Genomic DNA, 23,440 nt, shown 5'->3' on the forward strand with positions numbered 1-23,440 from the left:
GAAATCCTGGGTTCAAATCTGGCTACAGATGCTTCCTAGCATAGTATTGATTCTAAGAAGGAAGGTAGAGGTTAAAAAATTTATGATTCTAGAAAATGTTCTCTGCTTGGTTGGATCAAACTCCCAGTCTATAAATAAATATAAATCCCAGTTCTGGGCCCTTGTGACATTCATCAGTTCTACTGTGACAAGGTTCCTTCCTTGCTTATATAATAACTTGCTTTAAAAAATTTGTAAGGTATCTTACATTATTACATTTTTCCTCTTTTAATATTAAAGGGGAATTAATGACTAAACAAGATATAGAGAATATTATTAGATGTAAAATGGATAATTTCAATCAAATTAGATTTAAAAGGTTTTACACAAACATAACCAATGTAATCAAGATTAAAAAGGAAACAACAAACTAGGCAAATATTTTTATAAGAAGTCTCTCTGACACAGGCCTTATTTGTCAAATATATAGAGAATTGAGTCAAATTTATCAAACTATAAATAATTTCCTGACTGATAAATGGTCAAAGTATGTAAACATGCAGGTCTCAGATGAAATTAAAACTATCTTTAACCATCTGAAAAAATACTCCAAATCATTATTGATTAGAGAAATACAAATTCAAGCAATTCTGAGTTACTGCCTCATACCTATCAGATTAGCTAATATGACAAAAAAGGAAAATGATAAGTTTTAGAAGAGATGTAGGGAAACTGGGATACAAATACCCTGCTGGTAAAGATTGTGCATTGATACAGTCATTCTGGAGGACCGCTTGGAACCATGCCCAAAGGGACATCAAATCATGCCCTTTGACTCAGCCTGTATCCCAAAGAGATCAAAGATAGGGGGAAAGGACTACTTTCTTAAAAAATATGTATAGCAACTCTTTTTGTGGTGGCAATGAATTAGAAATAGAAGGGATGTCCATCTGTTGGGAAGGGCTTAGTTGTGGTATGGGTATATAATGGATTATGGTATTTGCTTGTATTGTGCCATAAGAAATGACAAACAAGATGATCCCCCCCAAACCTGGAAAGATTTATATAAAAATGCAAAGTGAAGTGAGCAGACCTGGGAGAATTTTGTACACAGTAACATTAATATCATTTGATGAACCACCTTGAATGACTTAACTATTATCAACAATATAAGGATCTGAGACAGCAGAGAGACTCATAATGAAAAAAAGCTCTCCACTGTCACAGAAGGAACTCAGTCTGGATACCAATGCAGCATGCCATTTGTTACTTTATTTTCTTCATGAGTTTTTTCTTGAATGTGCAATATGTATCTTCTTTCACAACATGGCTAAAATGGAAATATGTATTGTATGATAGCACATGTATAATTTACATTGTTTGTTGTCTTGGGAAAGAAGGAGAGGAAGGAGAGAGAAGATTTGGATCACAAAATGTCAGAAAACAAAGGTTAAAAATTGTTTCTGTATGTAATTAGAAAAATTATAATGAAAAAAGACTAAAGAGGAGAATATTTGGTTGTAAGAATGTTTTACCATTAATGAGGAAAGAAAACAAAATAATTTAGGTTGTATATGAAACACATACTTGGGCAGCAAAAGAGAAATTAAAAATATAAATATATTTTTTTACATTTGTCACCCATTTTGTTGCTTTTAGTTGGGGAGAAGATTGGATCAGAGGTTTAGAGCTGGAAGCACCTTATTTTACAGATGAGGAAACTAAGGCAAATAGGGTAAAATGACTTGCCCAGGGAGTAAGAGCCTGAGGTCAGACTTGAACTGAGAGATTTCTGACTCCAGAACCAGCATTCTCATCACTGGGCTACCTAACTGCCCTAATAAAGCTTGTTAACATGCCCTGGAAGAACTAAGCGTCACAGTTTAGGAGTTCTCAGCCTGGAGCGGTACTTGGCCGGGTGGTGAAACCTGCTGTATGTTGCTAGTGGCCATCATCCTTCGGCCATGCTCCCCACTGTTGAGCACAATTCCTGGCACATAGTTGGCCCTTGATAAACACCTCTTTCTTCCCTTTTCTCCTAGCTCCTAGTGACGCACTCTCCCCCTCACTTTGACTTTGCTTTGTAAATATTTTGCATTTACTTGGAACTGATCACATTGTTTCTCTTCAGTAAAATGTAAGCTCGTGGGTGGCAGAGCCAGTTTCATTTTTTCTACCTATCCCCAGTCTTTAGGACGATGCCTCATGTGCAGTAAGCGCTGAACAAACGTTTGCTAACGGAGTCTTGATAATCCTTGCAAAGTGTTGCAGAATAATGGAAAGGGACGTGTGCTGTTTCTGAGCAGATTTGACTCTGACATCCTTTTTTTCTTTCTAATCTCTATTTGGAAAATCCTGCCTGTTATGGATCCTCAGAAGAGATTTAACTGTTGGCAATAGATTCAGACAACCTTTAAGGTGCTCAAATATTTGGATTTGTAGAGAAGTCCTGTGATAGCTAGAAATCTAATAGAAAGAACCGATGGAGGCGGTGTTATGGGTCAGGGGGTGGCCTAGTGAGGGGAGTAAGAGATGGACAGAATCCTTCACTGATAGGAGATGCATCATTCACAATGCAATTCAGCGTCGCTCTCTCCCAAGGCTGTGGAAGGAGACACCAGGACTGGACAACTTCCCAAAGCAAGTTTGTGGCTTATTCCAGGGGGTAGTTAGAGCATCCTGTGAATTAGCATCATGGTATTCATGGCCTTTTTTTTTCCTTTTAAAAGTCAAACCAGACTTTTGTGCTTACACTGGATAGCCTTAGGAAAACCCCATAGCTTAGGGGCTGCTAGGTGGAACTACTGTAGTACAGCCCTAGATTTAGAGTCAGGAAGACCTGAATTCAAATTTGAACTCCAACAGTGGTCTTGGGGAAGCCACTTAACTTCTGTCTGCTTCAGTTTCCTCATCTGCAAAATGGGGGTAATAATAGTAACTACCTTCCAGGGTTGCTGGGAAGATAAAATAAGGAAATATTGGCAAATTTGTGTGTGGTACAGAGTAAGTGCTTAAGAAAACTTGTTAAATATATATAAAGAAATCCTTATATTTATACTCTCAGTGCCCCTCAATTCTAATAACGCAGTCAGCCAGGTGTTGTGGGAAGAATGTTGAAAGTGGAATCACAACTAAAGTTCATACCCCGTCATGACCACATCTGACCTGTATGACTGTAGGCAAGTCCATTTGCCAGTATTCTCAGGTTTAAAACGTGGGGTTTGGATTTGATGAACACTGAAGTCCCCTGTAATTCTGTATTTATGATATATGATGATCTTATGGACCTCAAAGTTTCTTCTAAGCTCTAAATCTAAAATCCTGGAATGTATGATCCTATATAACATGAACATGAGAAATCAAAACTGACCTGGATGGACCTTTGAGTGATGGCTCCATTTCCTGATGAGAGGGCACTGAATGCATCAATGAGACCGTTGTTCTGAGCATTATCTGTAGCTGTTGTCTTCACACCTCCTAAAGTAGGATTACGATAATAAAAATTGAATAGTTGGCATAATTTAGTAAAAAATTAATAGTCTTACCAAAGTTATTTTTTCACGAAGTTTCATATTATTTCATAAAATAAAACCATTCTACAGCTGGTAAGAATTCAGCCTCATTTTAGGAGCTCAATGTGAAAATTTCAATCTTGGGGAATATAAGCTATACCTTATGCAATAATTAAAGTCTCTTTATGTGAAACACAACCCAGGCCTTGAGAAGAGTCAAAAAAGCCTGATGAAGAGCCAGATAAATGTCACAAAGGCCATGAGCTTAATCAGTTCATGCATTTGTGCTCTGTTATTAGCATTTCCCCATCACTTTATTAAGTCCAGAAATCAATAAAACAATAACTCAGTCCACGATTTGTAGCATTTATTGATTTCTGAAGTAGAAAACCAAATTGAAAATTAAACAGTTGGCTTTCATAAGCTAGTACAATCTAACTTTGGCATACCCTTATCTAAATAAAATAACTCATGATGCTGAGTCATCAAGAAAAGGTTCATGGAAGTTCTGATGAATAAAATAGAGAAGTTCCTAATGTATTTCAGACAGTTTTTCTTCCATATTGGCTAAAATTTAAAACTAGGCACTCATGGCAGGTAAGCTTTAGCTACCTGGAAAGTTCACTCATTTCCCAATTGATGCTGGCAGGTTTTGATCTACTGAAAAGAGTCAAGTCCTACTATATTCAGTATCCCCTGCTGATTCCTCCTCATTTAGGAAATAATTTGGCTCTTGGAAAGGAATAAAAAGACCAATGTTTTTGGTATCCTAGTGTCCATATCTCATTCTCTTTCTCATCCCACATTAGACTATCAAGCAGTGATTGTCTCATTTTGAGTGTGATTGTCTACCTATAACTCCTACCATAGTACCTTAAATGTAGAGGGCTCTGAATAAATGTTTACTGAATATTTTTTCTATTTGAATTATCAATTTCTGTGGTGGTCTTTGGAAAATCCAGGAGAGCCCAAAACTTTCAAAGATGAATGTTGTTGCATTACAAAGAACAACTTTGGCCCTACAAGAGAAATGAGAAGAAATCTCTGACCCACTCTTTTACAGATGTTGGAGGTCCACAGCTGTGGTAAATTACTGATATCAGACTTCTTTGTTATATTAATTGGTTTTGCTGATTTTTCCTCCTTTTATTTTTCATTAAAAATTATTTGTTATATGGGATAGTTTTTTGGGAGTAGAAGAGAGATACTGGGGAAAAACTTGGGGATTTAAAAAATAAAAGATAAAATTTATTTTAAAAATGAAAACAAAAGAGAACAAAGAAGGTGTCATAAGAATAAGGAATGGGAAATATCCATATTTTTAAAGAAGGCTACAAAGAATTCTAAGTTCCTGGTTCATAATTTTGGCATCTTCACTTTCTCCCATTCATTTATCTAATCGGTTTCTAAATCTTGCTTCTTCTACCATTACAATACTGGTCACATCCAATGGCTTCTCTCCACTCCCAGAGCTACCATCTTAATTCAGGCTCTTCATTCACTTCTCACTGCCATGATTGCTTTTTGGTTCTCAAGTCTCAAATCTCTCCTTTCTCCAATCCAGGCTACACACTGCTGCCAAAATAATTTTCTTCACACCTAGATTTTATCATGTGACTTTCTACTCAACTCTAGTGGCTTCCTCTTCCCTCAGGGATAAAATATACATCTAGGTCTCCATTAGTGCAAATAATGAATTTCTTTCCTGAAGTAGACTCATTATTGTAATTAGTAATATTTCCACACCAATTGCCATATTGTATACAATTATAACTTCAAATAGTACAAATTTGAATCCATGCAACAACTTCTGGGGATAAATCACACTAATTGAGACTTGGCTTTTAAGTCTTCTGGTCAGCTTCCCCTCCTACATCCTGCAATTGTCCAAACTTTCTTTCCTCTGTTATATACGTAATCTGCCTTCTGCCTTCATGGCTTTGCATTGGTGGTCCCATTTGTCTGGAATGCACTTCCTCATTTTTGCCTCATAGGTTTCTTCTCTTTAATTAAGATGTAGTCAAGTACGATGGTCTTCATGAAGTCTTTCCTGATACCTTCAACTATTAGCACCCTTCTTACCAAGTTACTTTGTATTGAACTCCTTGATTTACCTATATATTCATTCACTTTATACTCTTACATTATATATGTTTGTTGGCCTTCTTAGTAGAATATAAGTTCAATGAGAACAGGGATTGTTTGATTCTCTGTATTTTTATTCTGAGCACCTAGTAGAGTGCCCCTCACACAGTAGGCATTCAATATGTGTTGATTGATCTGCAAACTGTGATCCAATCAGTTTTACTTTGATTCCTGGAAAAATTTTCAAGCTCATTATCAAGGCAAGGGTTGTGATTCTTTAGAGAAGGAACTAGAAATAACTATGAGCCAGCACAATGACTTTATGAAGATTATGGCAGATTCACCTCATTTCCTTTCATGGAAAGGTTGTTTGACCAGAACAACGCTGTAGCTGTTGTTATGTAGATTTTAGCAGAGTCTTGGACAAGGTATCACTGGTTCCTTTTCTAGACAAGATGGAGTGACTTAGGCTAGATTAAAGATTTAATGCCAAGAGAGGTCACCAACACAGTTATTTTATTAATGAGGAAACCAAGGCCCAGATAGTAAAAGTCTCTTCTGCAAGATCACGTGGGAAATGATAGAGGTGGCATGATAATAGTTTAATAATTTAGAGCTAGTTGAATGATTGAACACAAAGAGTCATTGTGAATGATTTAGTGACAACTTAGATTGTATGATCAGGCTACAGTGTATTATAAATAAGGAACACTAAAGGAGGAATAATGTGAAAATGTCATAAAATAGATATACAAACAACAATAAAAAAGAAGACAGGCTAAGTCATCTGGTGACACCAGTTATATCAGTTTGAAGACTCTGGTATTTTGGGGAGACTCTCTGCAACAGCATTATGGAAGGGCATGGACAGATAGTCATGATGGGGTGGGAGCAATACTCATATCAGTAAGATCATAGATCCAGTGTAGATCCATTGTATTTTGAAACGACTTGAAAGGAGGTCTTTAGTATAATGCTCCAGCGATATGTACTTAGGTCTTTGCTGCTTAACACTTTTATCAGTGGCATAAGTGACATACTTATCAAGCTTGCAGCCAACAGAAAACTGGGAAGTCTACTGAAGCTGAATGAGACAATCAGAAATCAAAAAGGTGCTTTGTCAGGTTTGAATCAATATTTGAAATCTAATATTTATCATTAAAATTTTAAAGGGAAATTTGTAATGACATGCTTGGGTTGAACAAATCATATTCCCATGTGCAAGATAGGGGAGGGCAGCAGTTCATGTGAAAAAGCTCTGGAGGGTCTTAGTAGACTGCAAACTTAGTAGGAGACAACAATGAAATGGGCCATAGTAAGACTGACTTAGTGTCTAATGCTACAGAAGCTAGTCTGCTCTGTTCAGAGAATCCCATGGTACTGAGTTGAGTTCTAAATACCACATTTTAGGGAGGTTATTGAAAGTTGGAAAACCTCAGGATCACTAGGATGTTGAAAATCTGTCGAAGAAACTGGGCAATTGTTGTGGAAAAAATATACTATCTGTCACTTAGGATAAAGTTGGATCATTTGAACAATGAGTGGAAGATACACAGCAACAGATTCTGATTTGGCATAAGGAAATGTCTTAAAATCATTCAAAAATGGAATGGATTTCCTTGGAAAGTAGTTGGTTCCTTCTAATTTGAATCAAACATTGGATGATCAGTGGTTGCAGGAATCCTTTCTTGGGTATGGGTTGTACTAGGTGGTCTTTGACAGACCTCAAAGATCAGCTGTGAAACAAATGCTGTAATTCTATCATTGGACAGACAGCCCTTGAGATTTACTTTAGAAAAAGAAAATCATCCCAGAGCAAACATAGAGATGAGCCTCTCTCCAAATGTAGCTCAGCATATCTTCAGATGACAGACCCTCAGGCTGTTGTTGGACTTTATATGAAGTCTCTCCAATTCGGTAAGACCAGTCATTTTCTCATTTCCCACCTAGCTGACTTCTCTGCTCCTCTGGACTTTTCCATCCTGCCTCATCATCCTGCAATTAACTTCTACAGTGGAACTCATACTTCATCAGTTCCCTGCCTGTCTCTAAGAGGAAGGGATGAAGTGTGGAAGGTAGAAGGTGGAGAGTAGAAAGTTCCTCTTATATCTTCCATTTAAGTATGGTGCCCAAGCCAGTCATTTCCTCATTTCCCACCAGTCTGTGCTCCTTTGGGCTTCATCATGTCTCCATATTTGGTACCTTCTTTTCCTCTTCCCTCCCACTTTTGAGCTTTGTTATATGTGTTACATGCCCCTACAATCCCATTAGACTGTGAACTCCTTGAGGGCAGGGATTGACTTTTGCTTTTCTTTGTATCCCAAGCACTTAATACAATGCCTGGCATTTAAATATTTATTGCCTGACTTTCTGACCTTGTGTCCAATTGTCCTAGCCTTCAGAAACCCTGGGTCACCTGCAGAGGCCAACTTGAGTGGAGGTTTACATAGAAATGATAATTTCATGTCTATTGAGGAAACAAATTCTCACGAATATCTTTTACCTGTCATCTCTGCCAGCTTTTCTAGGTCTGGATCTGCTGAAAGTCCCAAAGCAACTGTGTGAATAATGGCTCCACTTTTTTCCACTTCCACAAAACATGTGTTGATTGAACTGTCTTCCCCATCAGTAAGAAGGACAATCTCTGAACCATCAGTTGAGAATTTCTTTTTAATTACCTGAAAGCACAGATTTATCCAAGGTATTGGTAAATAGACTTATTAGGGTTGCCAGATACCCCTGAGTGAGTGGAGAAGACCAGGAATTAAAGAAGGAAGTAAAAGAAAGAGCTCAGGAAACTCAAAAGGATCTTCCTGTCTTGCAATCCTCAAGAAATGTGAAATTTTCAGAAACTCAGCCAAGATCTTTTTCTCTTGCTCTAATGTAGAAAAATCCCAGCCAGTGTTACCATTTGGAAGTAGGGCTGTTCAGGTTAAACTGTTCTGTACCCTGGTTATCTGATCTCTGCTAGGGTGTCTGTTCTTTCAGACTCCAGAACACTAACATGCTGATGAAACACTAGACAGATGAACACTCTTTTCAAGGAAGTGTTTCAGACTGTTTTGATATTATTGGGAGGACTAAAGAGGAGGAAGCTTATGAAGCTTAGAGGACACATGATATGGTAGAAAGCTGTGGCTGTGGAGTCTGAGACTTTCTGGCTATAAGTTGAGTTTACTCATCTGTAAAAGGAAAAGATAGATGGCCTATGAGGACCCTTCCAGCTTTAACTCTGTGTTCCTAGGATTCCTCTTACCTACTTTATTTGGCTAAACCACTTCACATTTGAGAGTATTCTTCAACTGAAGTCTTGGGAAACTATCCCCTATTTAAGTTGCCAAACAGCACTCTTAGAAACAAAGGCATGACTAATAATAATCCAATTCAGAGACTATTGTATAAAATCCTGTGGTGGGAACTTCCTTCAATAAACCAATTAATGAGTCTTGGGGTGTTGTCCAAGATATATTAATGTTCAATGATTTGGGCAAGATTAGAACTAAAAAGTTCCAGCAGCAAAATTTGAACTTGGGTCTTTCTCAGTATTCTATCTGTGAAACAATGATGACTTTTCAGGAAAAACTATATTCTAATACTCTAATGGTTCTGGAAATCCATCTATACTTGTATCTCTTTCAATGATACAAAACACAACCCATCTATGACTTCCTGTTACATATGAGGCATCTCAGTAGAGTAGTGCATAGAATTGGGCCTGGAGAGGGGAAGACCAGAATACAAACATAACCTTCCTTAGCTGGATGATTCTGGTTAAGTCAATTAGTCTTCAACACTGCCTGATTGTCTACATCTCAGTCCTTTCTACTGAGCAATGGAGAACTGGTACAGAAAGCCCTGCCACCATGGTCTACATACACCACATGGATTTCAACCAGACCTTTTCTTATCCCATTTACTCTTTCTTGATTCTCTAGTGCATTCTTCACAACATTTGTTCCAACCATTTTCCTAACTCTTTGAGACACCAACTTTAATCTCCCAGTGCCAGTATATTACATGATCTTTTTATTTTGCTGAAAAATTAAAGCCATCTGATAAGCTTCCTGGTCTTTCACCCATTTCTTCCCTCCTGTCACAGAGGAAATAGAGGTGCTGTAATGCCAAAGACAACCCCTCCATTTTGTCCTCGATCCCTTTCCTTCTCTTTCTTCTGGCACCCTGATCTATTGACACTCTTTGCTTTTCTATATCTTTGGAATCCCCTCTCTGTTAATTTCTACTTCCATTTGTACAAATATGATTATGGGTCCCATGCTATACAAATAAACTTTAGCTAGGCCATTGGTTCAAGTTCTCTCTTTCTTCCCTTTGTAAAAAGGAATTCTTTATTCCTTTTTTAATTTAATGGGGGACTTGGGAGTCCTCTTACCATAGAGATGTGTAGGGATCAACCAGCCCACAGTGACAGGAAGTAGAAACCAGAGAGACAGAAAGGAAGAACCATAGAGACAGAAACTGAGGTAGAGAAAGAGCTGTCAGTTGCAGACAGGTCTGGAAGTTGCAGGGAAGTTGGCTCCTGGGAGTGTGTTCGGGTGGTGGTTTTGACTGAGCTGGATTGGGTTGGAACTTTGTGGGGTGGTTGTTATTAGTGGTAGTTATAGGTAGATATAGGCAGTTTTAGGTAGTAATTATAGGTAGTTATAGAATAACTAGTATAGATATCAGGAAATTTTCTTTCTCTACCTCATTCCTATATTTTTCTCCTTTACTATATTCATTTTAGTATATTCTTTTACTATCCCTATTTTGATTAAACTAAATTGTTAATTGTTAAAAAGCTGCCAAAAGTTTTCTTTTCTCTGGCTTAAACAGATAATATTAATTTATACCTCTATTATAGTCTCATTAAAACTTAAATTATTAAAAACCACCCTCTTATTTTGTCAAAACCCCTATTTAATCCTTACACCTTTCGCTGTTAAACTTCATGATATTCACTTCTATTCTGATTAAGTCCATCTGTACAATCTGGGTTCTATCTGTAATAGTTTTTTGAAGTTTTTATCTCCACAGTCATCAATGACCTGTCAGCCCTCATCCTTCTGGACCTTTTACCCCATCTTTCCTGATATGCTCTTCTCTCCTTTGGCTTCTATAACACTATTTCATCCCTGCTCTCCTTCTACATCTCTAAAGTATTCTTTACAGTTTCTACTTCTCTCCTCCCACCTTTTCAGCATGGACACTTCCCAAAGCTAGGTGTATGGAACTCCTATTCTCTCTCTCCAGTCTCTCATTTGTCATTTTATCCACTGTATTACAGACAAGATTGACAGCTCACAATAGGTTTCAAATTAACCTTTCTTTATCCTACAGTATTGATGGGGTATGAAAAAATTAATGAACACCACCCAAATCCAGAGCTCAGAGCCAACCTTGGATGAAAAAGTGCTCAAAGTTTCCATTCTCTTTGAAGGTAAACATTGGAATCACTTCAAGCATTTATACCTTTCTTTTCTGTGTATTCAAATTTCAAGGTGACTCTAGACTTAATATGTAATTTTTGAGAAACTATACAGGTAGCATATGTGGTATGACCAGGTATCAAGAACAGCAGTCTTTAGACATTATTGGTGCACTGACAGGAGGAAAATCCTCAGTAATGGGCATTGAACAATCATTTCATCAATCCTTGGCTAATGCTGTAACTTCTGATAAGGGGAAGACTAACAGCTCTTTGTCTTAATGTGTTTATTAAGTCAACAGAGCCAGAAATGTCTGACTTTGTGAGGACAGAGCCTAGTTTCAAGATCATCACACTGCGTGGTTGCTGTGCATTTTTCTACTGTGTATCATGCACCTTATTGCACAACATGCAATACTGATTTTATAATTGAATAGTCAGTATGGGTCAGAGTATTATAGATTTAGAGCTGGAAAGAACCTGAAAGGTCATCAATTCTTCTCTTATTTTATAGGTGAGAAAAATGAAGCCCATACAAATGAAGTGACTTATCCAAGGTCACATAGCATATTTCTGAGACAGAATTTGGACAGCTATTTCTGGCTCCAGGTTGATTGTTCTATCCACTATGCCATGCTGCCTCTCAGGAGGGACTTAAGTCCAAGTCTTCCTGACCCTAAAGTTGACTTTATTCCTTCCACATACTAAATGCTGAATTGAAAAGGGTTTTTCTACATCATCATTTGTTGCTATTTTTCCCCACACTAGAAATACATTCATTTTAGATGCATCAAATTGATACCAGACATCAAGCATGTGAGGTGTATTCAGAATAGAAATTCAACTTAAAAAATATCCACTATAATAGAGACAAAGGAGAGGAGATGCTTTCACCGTAAATGCTGTTCTGAGTCCAGAGCAGATGGATGTTCCTCCTAAAGCAACAGTAGGTAACTTTGAAATGAGAGCGTTCCGCTGGGCATCAGTCTCTATCTGTATCAGGTCACTTTGTATAGTGGCTGAACTGTCAAATGTGACCATCCCAGTCCATGATCCCTTTTCAATGATCTGAAGCAGGAAGAGTTGGGAGGCTTGATTCAGTCGATTTAGCCGGTTTTCATTCTGAACAAAAAACACAAGTCAAACTGATAAGCTGTCAAGTTGTTATTTATAAGCAAGTTATAGCAGAAGGGACTAAGCTCAGATACTGAATTCCAGAGGCTGTGGGTTCCATTGTGGAGGCTCTGTATGCTCCAAGCTAGGACAATGGAACACAAGCCTTGGAGTGTTCTAGGCTAGGAAGCATTTGAGGATGGGCATGAGGATAGGTTGCAATTTGGAGCTAAATTTGGAGAAGCATACCCAGGTGGCCATCTGGTTGATAAATGTTTCAGCCACAGGGACTCAGAGCTCAAGTGGTGGAAGAGTTTGTCTGTGCATTGTTGGGCCCTCTTTAACAAATGATCAGATTTTCAAAACATTGAAACAAGGAATTTTTTAGTGGGAGCACGGCGGCAAATTATTGGTGTTGGGCATAATAGATGAAAGAAAATATTTTAGAAAATATTTTTGAGAAGCATCAGTAGGGATGAACTACCCTGTAGAAGAGTGACTAAATCTGTGATTCATTGATGCAGGGATTTTCAGATGAGGAATCTCTCTCTCTCTATTAATGCTTATGCAGATTGGCACCTTCTCTGCAGCTTACAGTTTCATAGAATTATCTAACCAGTACATGTCAGACAGGTGTGGGCCCTGAACCAAGAGCTTCCTGACTTAGAAGTTAGCTCTTCATCTGCTATACCACATTCATGGATTATTTTTGGGCAAGGCAGCTGATGAAACTGTATGGGAGAACTACTAAACCATTATAATCAGCAGGGAGGATAAGGGCAGAGTGGACAGTGCTCACAATAATGAAGTTGTAGGTCTTTTAAAATAAGGAATTTGATTTCTGAATTTTGAGAGAGAGTGTTTGATGCCTTTTTACAATCATCAAAAAGGAGGAAAATATGAGGTCAAAGCTAATTGGATGGTTTGTTAATAGGGACCACAGATGTTCACGGACTGAGAAACTAACCATAGAGCAAATTCTTAATTTAGACATTCTTTGTCAATTCAAATGTCAGCTGTATGGAGGGATGGGAATAATTGGTCATAAATATTTGTTGGAGAAAATGTGTGTGGAGAGGAAAGGAAGTAGTAGGAATACAAAGGCTTAAAGGAAAACTTAGTGAAGGATGAATGAATCCCTGCTCCCTAATTTCTTTTAAATCATGAAATCAATGTGATTTTGAACCAGCCCAAGATTTTATGAATCTAGCATACGTTGTAAACATATCCCTCTAATGCTAAGGAGAATGGGGCAGGTTTGGCTCACCGCCATGCTTCCAGACTTATCCAGAACTAAAACCAGGATTCTTTCTCCTATCTGCTTCAGTGAAAAGAAGGGGTTGGGTGGTTTTGCTTCTGTCATAGGAGTTGAACTCTTGTAATCTTCTGAATTCTGGATCACTTTCCATGTGCTCATCGAATCACACATCTTATTTTGAGTATTTGGAGCAAGTGTGTTATGGTTCTTTTCCGTACAAAATTCAACTACCTGAAAAAACCCAATTGTAAGAATAAATAAGCCAGGGCTTCTTAATCTGGGGTTCATAAAATCAAATTTCAAAAGATATTTTACAATTTTTTCAATATAATTAGTTTTCTTTGTCATTCTGAACATTTTATTCATTTAAAACATGATTCTAATGAATCCAAAAGGCATCACCAAACTGCTAATGGGTTCACGATACAAAAAAGAGTGAAGAACCTCTTTGATAAACCACCCATATAAATAATCCCTCTTGCAACCTAATGATGATTTAGGAGAGAAAAATCACTCATTGGAAAATCTCTTCAATATTACCTGGATTCTAGTCCTAGTCTTTCCACTATCTTAACTAAGTCATTTAACCTTGGTTTCCTCATCAGCAAAGTGAAAAGGTTGGATTAGATCAGTAGGTTTCAGAATTCATTTACACTTAAAAATTATTGAGGAAAAAAAATAAAAATTATTGAGGTCTTCCCTTTCCCAAGAGCTTTTTTGTTTATGTAGGTTTTACCTATTGTCAACACATTGGAAATTAAATTAAATCTTAGTATTATTATGAATTAATTTTGACCTGAAAGACCCCTAGAAAAGACCTCTAGAATTGCAGGCAGGCTGTGCTGGAGTCACCTCTAATGGGCTGTCAAGAGATAATTGTTGAATTTTTAACATCTCAGAAATCAGCAAATGCTACAGATCAGGGCTTGGTTTATTGTTTCATTGAGTATCTAATAGGGTTTCACAGAGGCAGTCTATGCTACTGGGAACCAGATTGGAAAATATTAAGAAAATAAATTAAAATATAATAGAGATAACATTACATTTTAAGATCGATTCAGTATGCAGGTATAGAAATCCTTCTTTATGGATTAGTGGACTTGTTTATATTTGACACTCCTATCTAGACTTAAAAAAAGTGATAGAGAAAATATAATTACTGAAAGGGAGCAAAAGTTCCTGAGGAACCAGTCATGTCTCACCTTGACTCCATTAATTATCATTTTAATAGACAGGTAGATCATGGAAACATCTCTGGTAGCTGGATTTCAGCAAAGTGTTTGAATAAGTTCTTTGTGGACAAATTGAAGAAATATAGAAAGAATAATAATATAGCTAACTGGGTTTAGCTCTGGGTGACACTCCAGAAGTGTTGATTAATGTATTCAAATGTATCAATCTGGAAGGCCTTGTTTAGTAGAATGACACAGGGATATTTCCTTTGCCAGCTCTATTCTTATTTTTTTAAATCAATGAATGACATTGGATGAAGACAATAAAAGAAATGAAATCCTTCACTTGGGTTCACAGATCATAAGAACAGAATGGGGACATGTGTCTAGAAAGGCATTCAAGAAGAGAATAAAGGAGTTTATTAAGCATTTACTAGGTTCCAGACACTCTGTTAAGTACTTTACAATTATTATATCATTTGATCCTCACACAATAATTCTGCTATAATTATTGTCATTTTACATTTGAGGAAATTGAGGCAGGCAGAGGAGGGTAAGTGACTTTCCCAGGCACATATATAGAAAGTCTCTGTGGCTGGATTTGAACTTAGGTTTTTCTGATTCTAAGCCCAGCACCCTATCCTTGATGCCTCAAGAAAAAAAAAAACATTCCTAGTGGTTAGACTTAACTGCAAACTCAGCATGAAGAGTCCAGAAGATGGGTAGTATAATGCAATGGAAAGAGTCCTAGTTTTGTATACAGAAGTCCTTGGTTCCAGTTCTGGCCACTGGATACTCTGTGTCCTGAATCATCTCACCTCCCTGAATCTCATTTATCTCATCTATAAAGTGAGGAGTTAGACTAAATGGCCTTGACGACAATTACCAGCCCATAATCCGTGATCTGAAGACTAGTCTGATACCAGTCCAAAATGTAAATGCATGGTAGGCTGCTTTAATAGACATAGAGTGTCCAGAGCCAAAGAAAGATGACAGTCCACTGACCCAGCTCCTGTAACACCTGGAATGCTGGGCCCATTTCTTGGTGCCACATTTTAGAGAGGACAGTATCATAAGCATCCACAAGGAGATGACAAGGATTGTGAAGATGATCTGAACCCTGCCATGTGAAGATAAGATTTAAGGAGTTGGGGAATACTTGCCTAAAGAAGAGGGGACATGATAGTTTTTTTCTAGGGTCCAAAAGCACTTAGCAGGCCCTCGTATTTTTCATAAAGCTCTTATTAGAAGCCAACTGTGTACCAGACCATGAAGGAACTAACTATACTATTGCCCCTTTGGAAAGGAGGTGCTTGAGTATTTCAAATAACCCAGATCAACTACAGAAACATGGCAAAGATGATAGATCTGAATTAAAATCTCACCTCAAATACTTACTACTAATAAGTCTAACCTCTTCCGCATCTGTAAAATGAGGATAACAATAGGAAGTACCTTCTAAGGTTGTTTGAGGATAAAAATAAAATATATGTAAAGTGCTTTGTAGATCTTAAAGTACTATATAAATCCATTATTATTTTTATTAATAGTATTAAACAACTAGTCTTAAACTTTTAACACTCCCTAAGAATAGGATTAAATAAAATTATGGAGAATTTCCTAAACTTTTTACCCAACAACATTTCCCAGTTCCATTGTACCTTTGTGCAACAATTCTGCCTTACTTTATTCATATCTTTTCATGGTATTATTGACTGACTGTGCAGGTTATTTCACCCTCTCTAGATCAGAGTGAAAAATACAGTTTAACATAAAATAGCTTGGCTCCTAAGTGCTGAAAAGCTCCTACAAAACACAAATTGTTCTTCTTTGTTTCATGTCTTATGTGGAATTTGCTTTTTGTTTTTAACACCAAGATAGGTAATTAGGTCATGTTTACTTAAAAAGTATGCAAGTTGAAAAAAGGAAACCAATATTGGTTTCCTTGCATACTTTTAAAGTGTATGTATATGTATATATATATATATATATATATGATGATTTTTGGAAGGTGCTTTCAATGAGGGTTCCAGTCAGTAAGGCACTATTAACTTTCTTGAAAGCTTAGCTTAGTCTGCCTTTTTCCCTTAATTATGCTTCTGTCAGTCAGTCAACAAGCATTTGGCTTCTAAGCCAAAATGCTGAAATCACTGAGATTTTAAAAGCTACTTTAAATATATTTACAGGTATGAAAAGTTTTCAAAAGGCTGGGAACTCTAGATAATATTGAAGAGACAGGACAATACTTAACAGGAAGTTAAACATTAAAGAAAATTATTAGATCCCCAAGATATCTAAAGAATTTATGTTGAAAACTGCTATCTACTTCCAGAGAAAAAACAGTTGAGTATTCAAATGTATATCAAAGCATATTTTGTTTTACTTTTTGGTCTATGGCTGTCATAGAAATATATTTTGGATGACAGCACATATCTAATTTATAGCAATTGTTTGCCCTCAAGGAGAGAGAAAAGGGGAGGGAATTTAGAACTCAGAATTTTTATTTTATTTTAAATTTAAATGTGTATATTTATTTGTTTGTGAATTTGTAAAATTTATAAGAATAAGAATTATTCTCCAATGGATAAGTGGTCAAGAGATATGAATGGGCAGTTTTGTGATAAAAAAATCAAAGCTATGATTAACTATGTGAAAAAATGCTTTAAATCATTATTGATTAGTGAAATACAAATCAAATCAACTCATATATCATTTCACACATAAGATTAGCTAAAATGCTAGAAAAGCAAAATGACAAATGTTGGAGAAGATGTGGAAAAATGGATATACTAATACGCTATTGGTAGAACTGTGAACTCATCCAGCCATTTTGGAGACCAATTCAGAACTATGCCAAAAGAATTTTAAAACTATTTCTACCTTTTGATCCAGTCATACCACTATTAGGTTTATTTCCTAAGTTGATCAAGGATAAAGGAAAGAAACTATATGCTGCTCTCTTTCTGGTAGGAGAGAACTGGAAATTTCTTAATTTCCATGAATTAGGGAATAGATAAACAAGTTGTGGCATATGGTTATGATGGATACCCATGAATTAGGGAATAGATAAACAAGTTGTGGCATATGGTTATGATGGATCACTACAGCACCATAAGAAGTGATGAGCAGCTTAATTTTTTAAAAATATAAAGACCTACATGAAATTATGAAGAACAAAACAAGCAGAAACAAGAGAACGTGATATATAACAACAGATGTAGTTTGAAGAATGTTTTTTGTATGTTTACCTATCAGAGAAAAAACTGATAAATAGAAATAAATAAGATATAATTTTATATAAACATATTTTTATCAAGTGATGCCTTCCCTAATGGGAGGAGGGGAGGCAGAAAAGGGGTTACCTGGGTATTTTAATGTAACAAATGACCTAAAAATTTTAAGAAAATGAATGCTAAAAATTTTTTACATGTAATTGAGATTTAAGAGTTATTGAAGATATTCTACCCTCTCACTTCCCTCACCACCAAGAAAATATTACCCCCTCAAAGTCCCAAATTAGCTTATTTATTTTTGGATTTTAAGGGATATTTACAGTAATTTCAAGATACTAAATTAAAAGAGAATGGGCCACAGTATGTGTGTGAAGGAGTGGGGGTGGGGGGAAATAAGATGGTGTTCTCTTGTGTTCTCCTAATAGTGAATGTATCTTCAGCCTTTTAGAGAAATAATGGCTTGCTAAGGAGCTGTCCAGCTCAAGGGGTCTGCCTCAGGTCTTCAGGACAGGTGTTCTGATAGGAACAGACTAGTGTAATGGAGAGAGCCCTGAGCTATCAGTGAGACCCAGCACTACTCACTTCATTTCTCCAAGTCTGTTTCCTTATGTATGAAATAGGTATGAAGGTCATGGCAAATGAGGTCATTCTAAGCATCAGAGGTCTAGTTAAAGTATCTTGTAAACATGAACACTAAGTAAATGCCAGTTATTAGGAGTATTTTTTGTTTACAAACTTCAGAACTGATGATCCAAAAACTTACAGAATCGATGCTTTGCATGAACATGAAGGAGGCTTTCTCACTCTGAACTTTATCGGGTATGAATATACAGTCTTTGTTCAACTTTCCTGTTTTGGGATCTGTCCGACAATTCCTGATGGAACAGCTCCCTCCAGAACATGCATATACCTTATTTGTACCAGTGATACCATCAGAACATCTGAAAAATATGAAGATCAGACCTTATGAACAATAACCCATTTAAAGTCACTCTCCCCCGCCAAAAACAGTTCAACCTATGTATATCTCTGATGTTATCGTGCCAATCATTTCTTTATCACAGAGAGTGTGTATCAAACAACCCATTCAGGCAGCAATGTTTCCAGGCAGCCAGCAAGAACCATTTCTGTTTGGCAAAAGATTCCTGCAGAGAATTTAAAGTGAGTTCTTTGGTATCTATGATCCATACATTTTCGTTTTAATCTATAGATGAAAAGAAAAACAATCCAACTAACATATTTTTCAAAAATTAACAGATCAGAAGATGATTTTGAGGTGGAGCCAAGAGAGAGGAGTAAGGCACAAAATCTTTGAGCTCTCCCAAATTCACCTCCCAACAATTATGAAAAGCCAATCAAAACTAATTCTGGAATAGTCAAACCAAAAATAGTATGTGGTGAAATAATATTCCTTTTCAAGAGAACTTAGATCAGCAGGAAATTTCTTTTTCAGTAAGAGCAGAGTACATTTCAGCATGGGCAGTATCCAAAGAAAGCAATAGCCAGCTATGTCTCATTAAGTCAGCAGCAAGGCTCCGTGCCCACACCATTGCACAGGCTATCAGCAAGGTAGCTTGCACTCCCACCAGCACAGATCAGCAGGGAGACCCTACACTTTTGGTGCAGCTAGTAGCAAGTCCTCATGTCCCTGATGAAGGCCTGCACGACCTCCCTTTCCTTCCCCCCAGCACAATGCCCCCTCCACTGTAGGAGCAGAGTCCACATTTTAAAATAAAATTAATTAAAACAATGGGAAAGGACCTGTTTGTACAAGAATATTTATAGCTGTTCTTTTTGTGGTGGCAAAAATTTGGAAACTAAAGGGATGTCACTCAATTGGGGAATGGCTAAACAAATTGTGGCATATGATGGTGATGGAATACAATTGTGAGATAAGGAATGATAAACAAGATGATTTCAGAAAGAACTGGAAAGACTTTCATGAACTGATGCAGAGTGAAATAAGCAGAACCAGGAAAACATTGTACACAGTAACAGCAATATAGTGGAACAATCAAATGTGATAAACTTTGCTACTAACAGTAATGCAACAATCCAGAACAATTCTAAGGGACTTATGAAAAAGAATGCTATCTACTTCCAGAGAAAGAACTGTAGGGCTAGGACTGCAGATGAAAGCAAATGATTTATCACTTGTTTACTTAGGTATATGTTTTGGGGGTTTGGTTTTATAAGATTATTCATTTAAAATGCATAATATGGAAATACATTTGGCATGATAATATATGTATAACCCAGACTGAATTGCTTGCCAGCTCCAGGAGCAGGGAGGGAAGAAAAAAGGGAGACAATTTGGAAAACTTATGTGGAAAATTGTTATTAAAATAAAATAAAATGAAAGTAAAAGATGTAAAGTAGGCTGGAAAAATGAGTAAGCAACAATAACAACAAAAAAATCTGATCATAAAAACTTACTATTGTGACAAAAAAGGTGAAAACACAAACTTTGAAGAGGACAACAGGATTAAAATGTGCAGAGAGGGGGCAAGTCACTTAAACCTGTTTGCTTAGCTCTTGCCCTTCTGTCTCAAGACCTGTTATTAAAAGAGTGTCTGAAGGTTTTTTAAATATGCAGAGTGAATTGAACAGAACCAGAACATTGTACACAGTAACAATAATCCTGCACAAAGAATATCTGTGAATAATGTAGCTAATTCCAAAGGACTCATGAAAAATGCTATCTACCTCCAGAGACAGAAATGATAAAGTCTGAATGATGATCAAAGTTTATAATTTTTACTTGATTTTTTCTAATATACATGTGTGTCTTCTTCCACAACATAATGAACATAGATATATGTTTTGTATGATAGCACATGCATAACCAATGTCAAAATGTTTATTGCTCAGGGAAAGGGAAGAGAAAGGATAGAATTTGGAATTCAAAATATTATAAAAAGAATGCCAAAAATGTTCTTAAATATAATTGGGAAATAATGAAACATTACTGAAGGGAAAAACATTCCCACCCAAATGTACTAGGTCCAAAAAGCTATTAAACTGTATGCCCTTTGAAGTAGCAATTAACTAGGCCTATATTCCAAAGATCAAGGAAACAGGAAAGGACCTATATGTATAAGTATATTAATAGTAGCTCTTTTTGTAGTAGCAAATTATTTAAAACTGAAAAGATACTCTATCAATTGGAAAATGGTTGTACAAGTTACAGTATATCAATGTGATGAAATATTATTGTACTGAAACAATGAAGGGGATCATTTCAGAAAAACCTGGAAAGACTTGCATGAACTACTGAAGAACAAATGAGTAGAACTAGGAGAACAATTTACTCAGTAACAGCAATATTGTAAAGGGAATTAACTTTGAAAAATACAGAGTAATGCTGATTGATAAAGTGGCACACTAACAATTCCAAAGTTCTCTTGATGAAAAATGGTGTCTACTTCTAGGCTGAGAACTGATGGACTCAGACTGCAGATTGAAGCTTTTTTCCCCTTCTTCTTTCTTTGTTTCCTTTCCAGAAAATAGCTAATGGAAAATTTGTTTTGCATAACTTCATATTTATAATGGATCTTTTACTTCTTGCCTTCTTAATAGGTGAGGGCAAGTGTTAGGGAGGGAAAAATATGAAACTTAAAGCAAAATAAAATTCATTTTAAAAAACTTCAATTTTTTCTAACATTTTTGGTTTTAGGTTGAACATTTTAACCCAAATTTAACATTTGGGTTTGAGTTAAAAAGAAACCTCAAAGAAAGGTGTGTAATGGAGTCAAAAACTGCTCAAAAAGGATTTTTAAAATTATATAGGATAAATATAGGAAAATATGGTGAAAGAAATGGAAGTGAGGCAAAAGAAACATGAAAAAAGAGGCAAAGGAAACAAAGAAATAGAGAAAAAGAAATAGAAAAATTTACTGAAGAAAACAATTCTTTAAAAAGAATCAGCCAAATATAAAAGGATATAGAAAAGTGCCCTTAAGAAAATAATTCATTAAGAATTAGAATTGGTCATCAAAACTGACTCCATGAGATATGAAGAAGCTATAAAAATAGTATCAAAAGAGTAAATATATAGAAGAAAATGTGAAATAGCTCATTAAAATATAACTGTCCTAGAAAACAGAAGAGAAACAATTTAAGAATTACTGGACTATGTAATAGCCATGATTTCTAAAAAAAGAGCCTGGATTTCTTATTTCAAGAAATTATCAAGGTAAACTGCCTTGATATCCTAGAAGCAGAGGGTAAGATAGAAACTACAACAATCCACTAATCACATCCTGAGAGAGTTCCCAAAATGAAAATACCCAGGAATATTGTAGGCAAATTCCCAAGTTCCCAGGCTAGGGAGAAAATATTGTAAGCTTTCTAAAAGAACTAATTTAAATACTGTGAGGCTAAAGTCAGGATAACACAGGATTTAGCAGCTTCTATATTAAAGGATAAGAGGGCTTAGAATGTAATATTCCACAAAGCAAAGGAGCTAGGATTACAACTAAGAATCATCTACCCAGGAAAAGAGCTTAATCTTTCAGAGGAAAATGGTCATTTATTGAAATGGGGGACTTTCAAGCATTCCTGGTGAAAATACCAAATCAGAAGTTGATTTTCAAATAGAGGACTTCAGAGAAGCATAAAAATATAACAAGTGAATGTTAAAAATTGCTTTTACATTAAATTGAGACCCCCTCCCCAACAAAAAGAGAATATGATTTCAGTTTGATAGTTCACAAAAAATTAGAAGATAATCATACTTTACTGGTACATTTTTTCCATTATTCTGGTAGAAGGGTTCTTCTTCATTGTATTCGTCAAACACTCCCCACCGTAAATGGGCCCATTCATGAACTAAAATTTTACCTGTTGGAACATATTTAAAATGCAAACATATAATTACTTCCACAGTTCAATGATTCAATGGCTATCCCCTCAGACCTATGTCAGTATTCCCTTCATTAATGCAGATTGCATCCTAGTCATGCTTTCTTATCCTTTGAAATCATTATTCATATCATCCCCTAGGTCATCTGTAGAGAATTACTCATGGCACTGAAATCTTTCTTCTAGATCTTTTATATTTCATGGCTATCAGTATAAGATCCATGCAATCTAAGTGGTGCAGTGCATAGACTACTGATCTTGGAGTCAGGAAGATCCAAGTTCAAATCTAGCCTTAGAAACTTATTAACTGTGAGACCCTGGGCAAGTCTTTTAACTTCTGTCTCATTTTGCTCAAATGTAAAATGGAAGTCCTAACAATATATACCTCTCAGAGCTTTGAGGATCAAATCAGATGATATTTGATTGTTTTTTTTTAAATTTTAACCTTTACTTTCTGTCTTAGTATCAACTGGAAGACAGAAGAACAAGGGCTAGGCAGATAGGGTTAAGTTATTTGCCCAGGCTCACACAGCTAGGAAGTATCTAAGGCCAGATTTGAACCAAGGTCTTCCCATCTCCAGGGCTGGCACTCTATGTACTGTGCTATCTAGCTGCCCCTGAGATGATATTTGTAAAGCATTTAGCATAGTACCTGGCACCTAGTAAGTTATTGATCAGCCTTCCTTCCTTCCTTCTTTCCTTCCTTCCTTCGTTCCTTCCCTCCCTCCTCTTCTTCCCTCATTCCTTCTTTCTCTTCTTCTCTTCTTCCTTCCTTCCCTCCCAATCTTTCTCCCTCCCTC

The 23,440-nt window shown here is 36.4% G+C and overlaps 1 protein-coding gene across 1 annotated transcript in view; it reads right to left on the reverse strand.

The window, feature by feature from the left end:
- Positions 1–23,440, reverse strand: part of LOC123244601 (calcium-activated chloride channel regulator 1-like) — a 68,167-nt gene that overhangs the window by 15,153 nt on the left and 29,574 nt on the right. Inside the window, exons 4-9 of the mRNA XM_044673120.1 lie at positions 22,514–22,619; positions 18,541–18,718; positions 13,382–13,603; positions 11,896–12,123; positions 8,080–8,254; positions 3,350–3,456 (exon numbers count right to left, since the gene is read on the reverse strand). Coding sequence (XP_044529055.1) covers positions 3,350–3,456; positions 8,080–8,254; positions 11,896–12,123; positions 13,382–13,603; positions 18,541–18,718; positions 22,514–22,619 — 1,016 coding nt within the window. The remainder of the gene's footprint in view (positions 1–3,349; positions 3,457–8,079; positions 8,255–11,895; positions 12,124–13,381; positions 13,604–18,540; positions 18,719–22,513; positions 22,620–23,440) is intronic.

The sequence above is a fragment of the Gracilinanus agilis genome, chromosome 4, assembly GCF_016433145.1.
Source record: "Gracilinanus agilis isolate LMUSP501 chromosome 4, AgileGrace, whole genome shotgun sequence".
NCBI lineage: Eukaryota > Metazoa > Chordata > Mammalia > Didelphimorphia > Didelphidae > Gracilinanus > Gracilinanus agilis.